The following is a 15,102-nucleotide window of genomic DNA, read 5'->3' as shown; positions in this document are numbered from 1 at the left end:
GGTCTATGACTCAAAAGTAAGAAAAGAACAGATAGGGACAGCCAACTTTCCTAGTCAAGAATACTTATTTGACTAAATAGTCAAGGACTCATAGGCGAAAGAAATCGTAGTGAAGTTTAAAGGTGGAAAAGGCCAACCGCAAAGACTCCAGGAACCTGGTAAGAAGGAAAGCGGTCAATACAATAATCATAAGACCTATCAGATTCTGGAATAACCCGGAAGGGTGTATTGCTGAGTAAGAAAAATAAAAGCAAGATTGCTAACAGGAAATAAAGCACACAACTGGCAGAAAAGAGGATAATATTCTACATAATTCCACTACTGTATGATTCTTCCGTGCGAGAAAAAGGAATTCCAAATCACTATATTCTTATGGTAAGGAATTAGAGAAACTGAAGTATTTCACACAAAAATGAGACATTTACAATAGGAAACCAATGCCAAACACATTTACAGCTATCCCGAGAAAGGTCTGCTTGTCTCTCCAAAGGACAGATTGAACTAACAACAATCAGCAAAAGAATGTCAAGGTGATGTAGAGATTTATATCTATATGTCTGTCTTGATGTCTGACGAAACAGTTGTATTATGATTCTGAAACTCTATAGCAACATTTTATCACCCATTGTTGCCTTAATCTATTGCAATGATCAGAAAGCCGACAGAGATATACATGAGGAAAACAGGATAGAGGGCCAAGGCCTTCCTCCTTGGATTGACAGCTGCACTCATGAAAGGATATGCAGCCCAAGAGCTCCATGCCAATGTTATAGTCACCACAACAATCTTTAATATGACATTGTCCTTCAGCATGCAGATTACAGCTCCAACATCCAGAGGAAATAAGCAGTAGCCAAGAAGACTTAGACTTTGAAAGAAGATGATGTGCCCACCCTATAAAGAAAGAAGAACAATTATGGACAATTACAGACGGAATTTCTCTCCCTCAATGAGAGAAAAGAAAAGGAGTTCTTTAAATATGAGAGGTAATTACCAGAAGTAGAACATTCAATGTGAGAATTATAGCACCAGCTGCGAGTACCGCAAATGCAACAGCAAATACTTCAGACTGAAACAATTTAGAGCAAGACATATAAGTTAGTTGTCACAACTACTGAAGCAATGAGAAATTAAGATCCAGCACCCACAAAATCTGAAACTTACACCAAAAAGGTGCTCAGCACACAAGCAAAGGTTACAAAACAGGCATGTGATTTCATTCTCTGATGATATGAAATATTCGAAATTCCACTAGTGTATTGGTGCATATAAAAAGAAATAGGAGGATAAAGTTATCTTACAAGTGCAGGAGTAAGCAATTCATAATAAATGAACGTCCATAGCAAAGATGTTACAGGAATTAAATGACATGCACAATTACAACGAGATAAGACAGATAACAATTGAGACCAAATACAATTTTAGGCACAACTTCAACATTTTAATAATTAATATTCCAACAATTATCAAGGTTAACACCTCACAGGAAGCATTTGCATGCCCATAAATAGAAGAGCAGAAAAATCTACCAACCTTCTAATGTATCCCCCACGCAAAAAGGAGACCTCCTTCAAGTTACTAGCTAAATTAAATCTTTTAATCAGAAGCACAATCAATTAATAATTATACTACAGTAATGAAGTTCTTTCTCTTACACAACTATCATACACCATCACCTTGAAAATAATTTTCAGCTAAAGTAACAACTAAGTTTTCATTGATCATGGAAACAAAATGGTCAGAATTTCCTATGATTAGCAAGCTTTTACACTTTTACCAGAGAGTTTATAATTTATACCTAAGTGTCAAGCCCATACGGCCAAGAATTTCCTACGATTAGCAAGCTTTTACACTTTTACCAGAGAGTTTATAGTTTATAGTTTATACCCAAGTGTCAAGCCCATACGTCACATGTAGTTTGAAAAAACACATAAACACACGTATGTATTTAAACCCTAGGCAATGATACCACTCATTTGCTTAAGTAAAAACGAAAGAAATATTAAAAAACAAAAGCAAAGATGAACGCCAAGATTTTAACGTGGAAAAACTCAAACGGAAAAAAAAATCACGGATCCAAAATCGAATCAAAATCAATCACTAAAATAGTAGCAGTTGCAAAATTAACTCACAAAACAACCCATCGATCCACACGACTTTGTTCCTTTCAGTCTTGCTCGTTAGAACCCACGATTCACCGTTTCTCGTTATTGATATCCAACCTCAGTAGCCCTCGAGATTGATCTTTCGTCTAAATAGTCTTTAAGACGAAAGTTTAAGCCTTGTAGAAGAGATGGACCTTATTGGTTGAAGACAATTAAAGGAGAATTCTTGAAGCTACATCGTTTCTTCAACCAACAAGGTCTGTCTCTTCTACAAGGCTTAAACTTTCGTTTTAAAGGCTATCTAGACGAAAGATCAATCTCGAGGACTACTGAGGTTGGATATCAATAACGAGAAACGGTGAATCGTGGATTCTAGCGAGCAAAACTGAGAGGAACAAAGTCGTGTGGATCGATGGGTTGTTTTGTGAGCCAGTCTTGTAACCGCTACTATTCTAGTGATTGATTTTGATCCGATTTTGGATCCGTGATTTTTTTTTCCGTTTGGGTTTTTCCATGTTAAAATCTTAGCGTTCATCTTTGCTTTTGTTTTTTAATATTTCTTTCGTTTTTACTTAAGTAAAGGAGTGGTATCATTGCCTAGGGTTTAGATACATACGTGTGTCTATGTGTTTTTTCATAGTTTATTACTTTCTAAGTGAACAGAAGTCCTGGAAACATAAATCTTAACAAAAATAAGCTGAAATGTGATGCAAATATTAGCATGGAGACTTCAATCTGTCAGTAAAGCTTACATGATTCACAATGCAAAAGAATATGCAATGGAGCACGATGATTCTCGCTATCAAAAAGGAATGCTCGAGTGTGTATGCTATGCACCGGTGCCGTTGTAATTTTTCTCCCTTTGCTTTTCCTAGATTTCAACTACTTGATTCAATCGTGAATTTGGTGCTTGTCATTCTTCGCAGAAATGAAGACTTTAGCACTAAAACATTCACATTAAAAATTTATACCATACCTAAGCATGCTAACAGGTTCAGCCATTAACCGTATGAAACAAGGAAAAAATATCTCATATAAAAGGTATAATCAGATTCACCAATCACCACAACAGATCCTACATATAGCAAAAAGTCTATAAAATTCTAAATACCACTACTTTTATTGTTATATGCTTATTTAGCATGGAGAGCATGGTAATAAATCCTATTGTTTCACATAAAACTATAAAAGAGGTGGAACTTGGAATTTGATAGACCCCTAGGTTATATAGAGAAATAAACTGAAGATGCAACATCATGCAGGCACAATAGAGCGATCTCTGAGTTAACTAAATTGGAAATGCTCTTCTCATAAAAGCCCAACTTAATCCACCATGACGGAAAATAAACAGAAAAATGTTCACCCTTTACTAGCAAAGTCAAGGCACAAAAGATGATAAGTCAATCCGTCCTCTATATTAGAAAATCTACCCTCATCTTCACAGCAGAGCAAAAGCACCAATTTATGGAATGCAGGAGATAATAGACTTGAGATAACCTACACTATAAATCTTAACATCAATAACAGCAATTACCTCACCAAATGCCCAGTGCCACTAGATATTTCATATATACCTCGCCACCAAACACTAGAAAAACCTCATCATAACCATCATAGATATGCATTTCTACAGATCTAAATATCTCATTGGTCTTCAGCTTTGACCATTAGATACTAATCTCACCTTTTTGACGGACGCGGACCAAGAGAGCGTTAACCCTAGGAAGACGATGAAGAAGAAGGGGCCCCACAGATCCCAATCCCTAAGCGCCTTCCCCGGATCCTCCCGAAACGGGTTCGGGAACACCACCAGCTTCAGATTACTCACGATCCGGGACAGATCCCGCTTGACCGTGTCCCAAACGGGCTCGGTAAGCGTGTTAGGCGCCGATCCAAATCCATCGGAGGCGATCCCAAGGCGAGATCCAACGCCCCCATGATTTCCGGCTGCGGCGGCAACGGGGACGACGACTGTAGGCGGCGGCGGAAGCTGAGAGGTGGCGGAGGCGGGTTTAGAAGGGAGGAAGGGGGAGGAGGAGACAGGAATGGAAGGGGGAGGAGACGAAGCGGGGAGGACGGTGGCAGAAGGGGCGGCGTACATGAGGCTCTCGATCTCGTCGATGTCCGATTGGGAGGAAGGGTGGAGGGGAACGGTGTCTCCGTGGGAGATGGACATCGTCAAGGACGGAAGCTGAGCTAGGGTTAGGGTTCCGACGGCGACGGATCGGGGATTGGAGATCAGAGAGGAGTAGATCTGGAATGGAGTTCGAGTTCGAGTACGAGGACGGGTCGGGGGTGGAAGAGTTATCAAAGCATATTTTGGCCTTTTGTTTGGTACATAAGCATACTTATTCATAAATTAAAATTTTCTTAAATATATTTATAATTATATATTTTAATTAAATTTTGTATAGGTAAGTTTTATCATATGCATTAAAATCTTAATCACAGATAAAAGTATAATAAAGTTATACACAAGCAAAATTAATTAATATATTTATTTATAGTTAGTAATTAAATATAATTTTTTATGTAAACTTATTTAAGGTAAGTAAAATTATAGATGTACATAATTTATATTTAAAAAAAATTGTTCCCGAATAAAACTAGATAATTAGGATATTTTGATGGCAATTGTGATATTTGAAAAGCTTCGAGTGTTAATGGCTAGCATTTAGTATTACTGTAAGTCTGTAATATTAGGTATTTTTGTAGTAGGTGATCACATCTTTTTTAATGCATTAATAAATGATAATTTATTGAGATGTTTTCTAACATGAGGGTCGATGAAGGGTAACGTGCAAGAACCATTGTTCTGCCGTGACATATATAAGAGCAAAATTATTATTTCATTTTTTTTTATTAATGACAGTTTAATAGTTAGATTTTAATCCGGACCGCCACAGGTAAAATGCAATTTTCTCAAATCATAAATAGAGAATTTTGAAGCAATGTTGAAGTTAAAACACTAGTATTTAGGTAATCATACTTATTCACAAGGATTATAACAATTAGGTGCCTGGCTATTCACCTCAAACAGAAGAGAAGTATCAGTAAATATCAAACACATGCCTCTATGACTGCAAATTGATCCCATGAGGACAGTAATAGCCATCTTTCACCATTAAATCAGCTTAACGAGGTAAATAAATTAGTAGTAAAAGATGAAACCAACTTCAGGAAAAGAGATAAAATTGAACTTATTTGGTCTCGGCAGCAGTATAAGGTCTCTGAAAGAAAATTATGAAAGCTGTAAAACTTCTCGTTATATTTTATATGAACATCTTACAACATCATTCTCGTGCACAAACAAGAATTATATAAAGAGATTTGGAAAGAATCAATAAAACATTCATTATAAATAGCAGAATAACAGTGAGTCACATACAATATCTACACCAATCACAGGATTATAACTCCTCTCTTTACTCTCTTCACTATTTTTTTTCTTTTTCACTCTTCAACACTGTTCCCTTAGATATCTAGCAATAATAATAAGGAAAACGAATTGAAAATAAGAATCACTCTATAGGAAGTGAAGCAAATTTCTGCAACTCCCACCTACAAAAACCATCTAAAACTTCATGCACAATCTCATTGGCAATCCAAACCACAAACTTCTAGTACAGGGCCATCATACTTGCCCAGAAAAGGATTAACTCGGACCCATAAAAGTGAACAAATAGAGGCGAGAAGTATAGACCAGACAACTACAATGGTAGGCACTCTATCTTGCTTCCCCATCATTCCTTTGAGGAATGGGTAGAGATGAAGAATGACCCAGCAGGCAAAAAATAGTTTACCAAACAGCGGGCCCCATGACTGGTATCCACTGGTGATGGCATTAGAAATTCCAGCAACAACCCCAATAATGTTTAGTATGAGCAGCGTCATTGGAGGAATCAATAAGGAGGTCCACTTGAACATGTAGAGCTCTGAGAACTCTCCATCATCTCCTCCTTTGGATGTGACGGTAAAATTAGTCTCAACACCACCAAGGACCTTAAGAAGACCCTGGACTAGTGCAAATAGGTGTGATGAGACACCGCCAATCACCCAAAATTGTTCATTCCTCCACCAGTCATCAATTCCCACACCTCCCCATTGCATCTCAAGGATACATGTCGCTGCTATTGAGACAAAGAGAGCCATGAACACTATGCTTGCGTAGATGCTAATCTGGAAAAAACAATTAGAAAAATACCAGAAAAAAAAAGTTTCATGTCATGAAGCTATTGTCGTGATCAATTTGAAAGGAATATACATGCATGGGTTGAGCAGAATACCTCAGGTACTATAAATTTCTCGGTCAGAAGACAGATCGCTGGCAAGCTACAATAAGCAACCAAGGGAATTGATGTCCAAGGATAGACAACGGAATTTATGTAGGAAAACCGCTCCAACCACTTCAAACCGCCTCTGTAGCCATACCATATAGGGCAATGCTTGCTAAGAAATATCTCTACAGATCCAAGGGCCCATCGTAAAACTTGATGGAGGCGATCAGAAAGGTTGATAGGAGCAGAACCCTTGAATGCTGGTCTTTTAGGGATACAGTAAACAGACCGCCAGCCATGGCAATGCATTTTAAAACCCGTGAGAATGTCCTCAGTAACAGATCCATATATCCAGCCAACCTGAACACATATGAAGAATTAGTAACAAACCACTGGGTAATCTGTTTGAATCTCTCCCGTAGGCATGAGATTTTTGATGTGTTCATAAGGTTACCTCTTTTCCCCATTCAGTCTTGTCTTCATAACCACAACTTATAACATGGACAGCCTCATTAAGACAATCAGAAAGATCAAACTTAGCAATTCCACCATTTTCCCGTAGTGTGGAAGCCACAAAAACAGGGGACTGCCCAAATTTCTTCTCAAGCTTTTCCCGGGGAACTAAGGGTAATTTTTCACTTCCTACTCCTGCAAAAAATAGTAGTTCTAGTGAGTTCTAATGCAATGTTGGGAATTAATTTGTCAACACAAACAATCAGTTGTACACAGCTAACCTCTAACTTCTTCTTTAATAGTTTCAAGCGCGTGTACTTGAGTAGATGCTTCCCTCTGCTTTGTTTTCTTCTTCTTGTCCTGTTTCTGGGTAGCTTTTCTATTTTTCCTCTTAGATCCACAACACAAGAAGCACCATTTAGGCCAACAGTTGCATGTTTTACCAGGGGGTTTCTCCTTAGCAGGAGCATCATATCCATACAAAGCTTGTCTTCTAAAGATGCATCCTGTCCCTACATATATTGGCCCCTGGATGCCATCAAGCCCTTTCATGTTGATCTGTTACATAAAGGAGAGACATGAGGTGATTAGCATCAAAAAAGTCCATCTACAATGAATCAAGATAAGGACGGAGAATCAGAAAGAGAGAATTTTTACATACATCAAAGAACACGACATTGCGATTTGAATATCTGTCGTGTCGATCAATCCCATCAAATCTTTGTGGAAATTGTACATAACATATTTTCTTTCCTGACAATGGATCCATCAAAAAGCACATTGCTTCCCGTAAAGCTTTGCTGTTGTTTACATAATGATCACAGTCGACATTCAGAATGTAAGGAGCATTGGAAAGAACAGCCGAGACCCGCACCTGGAATCAGCTTACTAGTCAGTAGAAGGAAAGCGTTGGACAGGAAACTTCAATGGCAATTGTATTCCACTTGGATCATATAGAAGAGTTAAAACAAGATAAAATTTGCAGAGAACAATGGCATTACCAATGCATTCATGGCACCAGCCTTTTTGTGGTGATCATATCCTGGTCTTTTCTCCCGTGAAACATAAACCAAACGTGGCAGTTCATTTCCCTCCTCATCAAGTACACCATTGTGACCCAGAAAGACCTGTTTGGAGCATATAATATAAAGTAGATGATAAACATAAGCAAGAAAGTATACATCAGATCAGGATAGGTTGTAGATACATCTACATTGCACAAGACTAAGTGAATCCAAGTCTGCATTCATTAAGTCAAGTAAACACTTTCACACCAATAGACAACTCCAAATAATAATGCATGAAAAGCTTCTCATTTTATGTAAAATGCAGTTATCATCTTTACCTCAATAATTCAAAACCAATTTTCAGATGCTAGACTGGACTGTAATAATAATTAGAGAAAAAGGGCACAACTATAAACTCAATTCATTGTGATGCAGTAAAAGCTAGATCAAATATGGAGGTTATATATTCTAATGGTTTTAATCCATATGGGAGTTTATTCAATTCAATGATCTTGTTTCAAGTTTCTAAGTTAATGGCAAGATGATAGAGAACAAACTTCGATGGCAAGTTCATGTGAAACATATATAATGGAGTCAAAACTGTGAAGGAGATAACGAGGAGACAACTTACCTAGAATAGATAAAGAAGCATGAGAACAAAGGATTTCTTGTATACCTTCATAGATATATGAGTTACAAATGGGTCAAATAATAGAAAAACATTTACCAAATAAATTAGTGTGGATGCCATAATAGCCCTCAGAATCCTACAATATAAATATCTTTCTGCATTTGAAAAACTATCGTATATGACATTTTAACTGGAAGGCATCATCTAAGTACATGATAAAAAAGATTGCATGCCAAAAATATATAAGAGGTCCACCAATCTGAATATGGAGGGAAAAAGCATCAAAGACATGCTGACATCATTTTCTATCATCTTTACAGTGATATCTCAGTCATATTAACTATAATCCGGGTCTTTAAACTTCAAAGCATCACAATACTGGATGACAAGTTTCAGAATAAATTGTTCTGATAAAAGTTGATAACATAAGTACCAACCTGTATCATTCCTGGATGGTCCCGGACATTGTTTCCAGGCCATGGAGTTCCATCCTGCAATGACCATCCTTCATCAGGAACCTTTTGTGCCATGGCAACTAATCCATTAATACGAACTTTAAATTCTTCATACTCTCTCTGCATCCAAGAAACAGACAGATCAGATAATAACAATGAAACAAAGGAGTGTATAATCTATATACCAGAATATGTTCAATAACTGACGTAATTTAATACTGGGAATTATCATTACATACAGAGCGTAACAGATAGATCAAAGCACAACCAGATGAAGCCCATTAAATTCCAGCTTAAAAGTGCCAGGGTGTGCATTAAGCATATAAAGACAAGTTTGTTTTTGCATGGTGGTCTATTTTATTTTTTTCCAAAAGAGATGCATCTTCGATATGAAGAGAACTCAAGAATGGATCACAAAGTGTTAGGTAAGCATTCACTGAGAATGCACAATTATCTTGCCTCACCTCTGTGCTATATATGAGAGCATTTCACTGGAGAGAAGTTAACGGAACTCAATAAGCAAAGAAATAAATGCAGAAGTAACTTTTTCTCACAAATACAACTTGAGAGAATTTTTGCAAATATGTAATTTCAAATGAACTAACCTTCATGGCACGGCGCTCCCGCACAAAATCTGGATGAATTTTATCTTTCAAATAGTCAATTCTCTGAACAAAGTACCATTCAGGAGCACAAGGTTCAATGTTGAACTTTTTGCAGAATGGAACCCACTTTCTTGCAAATTCAGACGTTTCTGAAAGTGCTTCAAACGTAAGCATCGCAGCACCATCATCCGAGACGTAGCATGAAACTTTCTCAACAGGGTAATCCACAGCAAGAATAGATAAAACTGTATTTGCAGTGATTAGCGGAGGCTCTTTCATAGGATCTACTGTACTAACAAATATATCAATATCAGCAAGCTCCGATGGCTTCCCTTCTTTTTCATACCTGAGATCATAAAGCAGGATGGTCACAAAAAGTAAAAAATGAAGATGATGAAGTAGATGTTCCAAGACATTTGGAAAAAAAAGAGCACCTTAGTGACAGACGATCCAAGTATGTCTCTCGCTCTATTGGATACCATTTTGGAAACTGGTCCAGAATCCACGAAATAGCAAACCATATTTCACATATAACAGATGTAAGCCATAATCCGTAAGCATCTGGAACCGGATTCAAAAGTCTATAATGGAAAAAGAATCCAAGAATCACGAGCCTCAAGAAAATCACTATGCGGTATGGACTAATTTTACTAGAAGGAATTGGTAGCTTCCTTGACAATTGTTGCCTGCTTTCATCATACCTGGTAATGCACATTGGTGACAATTGTAAGAAAGGAGTATGACTACCAAATGTCAGATGATATAGTGAGGCAAAAAATGATAAAACAACTGTCAAAAGGTATGGAGATCATCATTGATGATCACAAAAATAGATAGTATAGAAGACATTAAGGCAGTGTTTTCCAAGCATTGTCAGAAAATTGAAGTGCAAATATTTTCCAAGTTCTGACAGAGTACTAGCTAATATTCAGTGTGACTCCAAGGCCAAGGGAAGATGGAAACTTCAAAAACAAGTTAAATAAGAGAATAATACCTGTAATACCTTTTCAATTTTAGCTGGAAAAGTTTTAGAAGAATAAGAAAGCATACAGAATGGTTCATTTTTCTTGCCTAAAGATTAATTTTAGTGATAGAATTTGAAGGGTGCTCCTGATGTGTTCTCTTTCTTAATTTTGTGAGCCATGAGATGACGGTAACCTTTCAATCCAGAGCAATTCCTCGAGACAGGGGATGTCCATTATCTTACCCCCCCACTACCCCTTTCATAGTTTATCCATTAGTGTTGCTTTTAAACTAAATAACTTAAAAGCTTCAAGGGTAAAACCTAACAGCTTATATAACAGTAAGACACACCACAATGCAATTTATGAAACCAACTATTAATAGTAATTTGACACTTACATAGGCAAATCCGGGTTATCCAACTCACAGCCATCAAGGCCTCCTGCATCCCCACTTCCAGATTGAGCCTTTTGGATCTTATCAAACTTCTTTCTCTTCCATTCATCCATTCTATCCTTCCAAGCAACGGTTCCATAGCCATAAATTGATATGTCTTTGTTGGGGTTTATAGGTCTTGATTGTGCTGCAGAAATTACAAATAAGAGAGTGTGATCGTGAGTCTCAGACTCAGTATGATAAACTCATGAAGTGAAGACAAACTAACAGGTTCCAAAATCTCCATCACTGGGAAGGAAAAGGAACCAACTAACAATAACTTACAAGAAATAGATTTTACGATTTGTCCTCCACAACCCACATTTTCAGGAACAATGAGGGCATGGTGATCAGGAGAAATCTCAGCAACCTGCGCAGATAACCCTAGAGTTATTACCTGGATATATATAAACACTTAAATAAACAATGTGTAGCTTACCTCTTCACCATAAGTCAAAAGTTGGATGCTGGCACCAGTATAGGGCACAATGGAGGCAGCAATGCCGAACCCATTACTAGAGCTTTGTCCGACACTAATTTGACTGTGAAGCTTTGAATCAAAGCTACCCAGTTTATTGTCCCCATAATGACCACCAAAATCAAATTCATGCTCGATGTCATCAGCACCATCTTCTTCCTCGTCACCCTCTACTCTAGGACTACCTGCAAGATATCATTCTTCAGCATATTCACCATTTTGATGCTTGCCAAAGCTCTTCGCTGTTCTACAATCCGTTCGCAAAATAAGATACTATTAAAGGTAAAAACCTTTGTGACGCTTGTATCTGGTCTTGCACTGAGGACATGCTTGACTGCCCTCCCTCCTCTCGTATTCATAGCAAGTCCTACATACAGGGAAAGCACACTCGTTGCATGCAACGAAGAGTTCATTCTCTTCTGCTAATATTTCAATGTCATCTCCACATATCTCGCAAATCCCGTTGCGACTTTGAGAAGATTTGGGCTGCAGAAATCCAAGGATTCACAGGAAAGTAACATGAGGCACAAATTTTGGAGAAGCGGAGATAGAAGAGTAGGGGAAAAAAAAACACATCTGGCTTCATACATAAACAACTAAGTTTTAACTCCAAAAAAAACTAAAGAACGCATAATCTTACAGAGAAGATGGGAACGGACTATTGCCATCATTCAATTGTTAAACCCAAAAAAGGAAACGGCCATGCTCGAATACAACACAAATAGAAGAATCCACGACAAACTAACACTGTTAGAAAACAACAAAAAGATTCCAGTAATGTACATTACGATCGTAAACAAATTTCTCAACCGATCATCCCCAATCAACACCAACACATCAAAGATCCGCAACATGAACGAAATCCAGGTAAAAAGGTGGGACTTTTAGCGCACTCACTTTCCCAGAATCATCGGCATTGATGACCACAAACTCGTTCCGGTTCCGAGAACCAGCCACGAGAAGCCCTCCGGTGTCCATCTCCCACGCCACCCAATCAAAACCCAAATCCGAGACCGCTCCCTTACAAGAGATACCGTCCTAAGCAACCATCAAAAAAAAAAGTTGGAAAAAACGATTTTTTCTTTTCTCGCTCTTTCTTGCACAGCAGAAGGCCTCCCTCCTTTCGGAAGGCGATTACTAGCGAGGGAACGGAATGGCGGAAAGCCGGAGACGAGGGAGTGGGGAAGGGAAGAGTGGCGGACGCGGTAAAGAAAAGGACAGAAGCGAGAGGAAGGCAGTGAGGAGATGAGTGAATTTTTATAAAGAAGGGCAAGGAAAATAAAAGGGAGTAAAATTTTATACGCGTCACGGGAGATCCGGACAAGTCTAAAAATAATGTAGAGAGAGAGAGAGAGAGAGAGAGAGAGAGAGAGAGAGAGAGAGAGAGAGGTGGTGGCCAGCTGGGCCGAGGCGCGTCTGCGTTCGTCGGTTTTGGGGCGGGGAGGGGAAAGGATCAAGATTTATGGTAGGGGAAAATTACACTTTACCCTCTAGATAAGTTTAATTTTATTTGTGTCACTCTACTCATTTATAATTATATTTAAATTGATGATTCTTTTTATCATATTTAACTGATTCTTAGATTAAATTAAAAATAATTAATAATTAAATCAGTTTTATAATTATTTAATATAATATCAATCGAATTTTATATGAGAATAATACGACAAAACTATACATATGTTTGATATAGTTATCGAATCTCTTTACAAAAATTTGATCAATATTATTTTAAATATAGTTTATATATTAAGTCATGTATTTTTTATCGGGTTAGTTATGTCTACACCACCACACCCTTTACTGGCTTTCGTAAAGGCATTCTAAATTTTTTTAGATTACTATGTCTCTCCTAAACTTTGGGACAAAGTGAAATGGCTAAAGACGCTAATAAAAAATGTTTAACAATAATTATACTCCTAATGAGTTAATGAGCTCATTAATTTAGTCAGCATAATAAAATAAAATTATAAAATTACATAAATAGCATCATTAATTATCTCCTCACCCTGTTGCCTCATGTCCAACATTTTCCCCATCATCCCGCACTAGCGGCGAGCCCACAGTGGAAGAACCTTCAAGGAGTCACTCATGTCTACCCTTTATATCGCCAAAAAAGGGTCTAGTGCGTCGTCGTCTTTGGTCGCCTTCACTCTCACCCTTACCATCAGCCTTACCTCATAGCTCCTGGATTCGTCCTCAACCCTTGCTAAGCGAAAGCTCCTCCTTAAGATCAGTGAACGAATCCATCGATATTCTAGACGATGACAATGAGATAGGAAAAGGGGAGAATGAGAAGATGAGGGGAGGCCATGTTGGTTGATGCTAGCCAACTGGTGACGCTGCCCCTCACTGCATATGGTTTGGCAGGTTGGTGTTAAGCTATAACAAGCAAGCGACGGAGAGGCTACGTAGGTGGTTGGCGTCCGGCGACGGTGAAGGGGAGAAATCAATGATATTAATATATATATCATTTTTTTATCATAATTTAATTAAAGAGTCATATAAGGGTCACAATGGCATCTAGGTCATTCTCCAATAACCCTTTTCTGTTTCCTATCCACAAAAAACAAAAAAAAAATATTTATATATTTAAAGCATGAAAAGTGTGTAAAAAATGGCTGAAATCTATACTAGCTTATACACAAGTTTTATGAAGATTCATGAAAGAGATGTATGTTTTCAAATTGTAGTTTTAACAACTTTGAAAGATATTTGAACCAAACAAACAGAGACTTTTGATGTACATGTGTTAGACCACCCAACTTTAGGAAATTATGAGAGAAAACCACTCTCCCATCCACCCAACCAAATGGCTTAAATGGAGCTTCAAATGGAGAGGGAGAGGGAGAGGGAGAGGAAAATCCAAACCCTAACACAGCACTTTGCTAGGGCCGGCTGCATCATGGCCTACATGCGTTCTTAGTTTATCTAGCATATTTTGTAGCTTAGAAAAGTAGGCACTTCCGCCTTGCAAATGAAACACGTGTCAAGGACAATTGGAATTAATTAGATTATTAGATCCCCATGGCGTCCCTTTCGTCCTTGTGTACTACTCTCGTTGTCTACTAATAATCAACAAAGGAAATTATATTATCTTTATATATACTGATTGTAGCCGTTACAGTAGGGGATTTTTTCCATGTACATCCATCCCTGTTACAAATATTATTTATATTTTTCATTTGATTAATTAGTAGGTTAAATAATATGACCGCAAGAAGACGTGCATATTTCTAACATCATCTTGGAATTTCCATATAAATTTTCCAACATATTTGCATGCACTCCTAATGTATTTTTTCAACAAAAAAAAAATATTTTTTGAAAGGAGTCTAGTGTCTGATATTATTAGACACGAACATAATTGAGTATGAATAAACTTGAAAATATGTAACAAATAATTATTTTTTCATCAATCTGAATTAAAATACTAGTTCATCTATACTTTATTTCTCCTTATTGAAGTAGGAGATAGTAATAATTCATTTAATTATATTGGGAGATAATGATATATCTCTAATTTAACCAAGATATTAATGCTTAGTGATTTTTTCTCTAATTTTTTTTAATAAAGAGAGGTTCTCATAAAAATATTTGTCCTTATTGTTTTATTTAATTTTGTGTTAGGTGAAGATAACTAAATTTTTTTTCTTACGGATGTTAAATTGTGCATAACAAATAGTATCAGAG

General features: G+C 37.3%; 2 protein-coding genes across 2 annotated transcripts; both read right to left on the bottom strand.

The window, feature by feature from the left end:
• Window positions 1-400: 400 nt before the first annotated feature.
• Window positions 401-4,429, bottom strand: LOC140792652 (protein YIP4b-like). The gene is made up of 3 exons (XM_073143770.1): window positions 3,790-4,429; window positions 995-1,069; window positions 401-894 (listed from the first exon to the last, which is right to left on the bottom strand). The coding sequence occupies exons 1-3, from the start codon at window positions 4,279-4,281 to the stop codon at window positions 634-636; spliced, it is 828 nt and encodes a 275-aa protein (XP_072999871.1). The 5' UTR covers window positions 4,282-4,429; the 3' UTR covers window positions 401-633.
• A 1,005-nt stretch (window positions 4,430-5,434) lies between these two features.
• LOC140792697 (cellulose synthase A catalytic subunit 5 [UDP-forming]-like) lies at window positions 5,435-12,840 on the bottom strand. The gene is made up of 14 exons (XM_073143848.1): window positions 12,307-12,840; window positions 11,700-11,895; window positions 11,371-11,594; window positions 11,217-11,301; window positions 10,896-11,079; window positions 9,968-10,234; window positions 9,534-9,879; window positions 8,911-9,048; window positions 7,837-7,962; window positions 7,497-7,709; window positions 7,117-7,393; window positions 6,837-7,030; window positions 6,392-6,742; window positions 5,435-6,284 (listed from the first exon to the last, which is right to left on the bottom strand). The coding sequence occupies exons 1-14, from the start codon at window positions 12,385-12,387 to the stop codon at window positions 5,700-5,702; spliced, it is 3,267 nt and encodes a 1,088-aa protein (XP_072999949.1). The 5' UTR covers window positions 12,388-12,840; the 3' UTR covers window positions 5,435-5,699.
• Window positions 12,841-15,102: the final 2,262 nt, after the last annotated feature.

This window comes from Typha latifolia, chromosome 7 (genome assembly GCF_019914945.1).
Source record: "Typha latifolia isolate L0001 chromosome 7, TyphaL0001v2, whole genome shotgun sequence".
In the NCBI taxonomy this organism is placed as follows: Eukaryota; Viridiplantae; Streptophyta; class Magnoliopsida; order Poales; family Typhaceae; genus Typha; species Typha latifolia.
The sequence above is the reverse complement of the archived record's forward strand: the minus strand, read 5'-3'. Positions and strand labels throughout refer to the sequence as shown.

Coding starts and splice junctions, on each gene's coding strand:
- LOC140792652 (XM_073143770.1), bottom strand. CDS start 4,281: ATGTCCATCTCCCACGGAGACACCGTTCCCCTCCACCCTTCCTCCCAA. Junction 1,070..3,789: donor GGTCCGCGTCCGTCAAAAAG/GTGAGATTAGTA, acceptor AAATTGTTTCAG/TCTGAAGTATTTGCTGTTGC. Junction 895..994: donor CATTGAATGTTCTACTTCTG/GTAATTACCTCT, acceptor CTTTCTTTATAG/GGTGGGCACATCATCTTCTT.
- LOC140792697 (XM_073143848.1), bottom strand. CDS start 12,387: ATGGACACCGGAGGGCTTCTCGTGGCTGGTTCTCGGAACCGGAACGAG. Junction 7,710..7,836: donor CTGGTGCCATGAATGCATTG/GTAATGCCATTG, acceptor AGCTGATTCCAG/GTGCGGGTCTCGGCTGTTCT. Junction 6,285..6,391: donor AGAAATTTATAGTACCTGAG/GTATTCTGCTCA, acceptor TGTTTTTTCCAG/ATTAGCATCTACGCAAGCAT.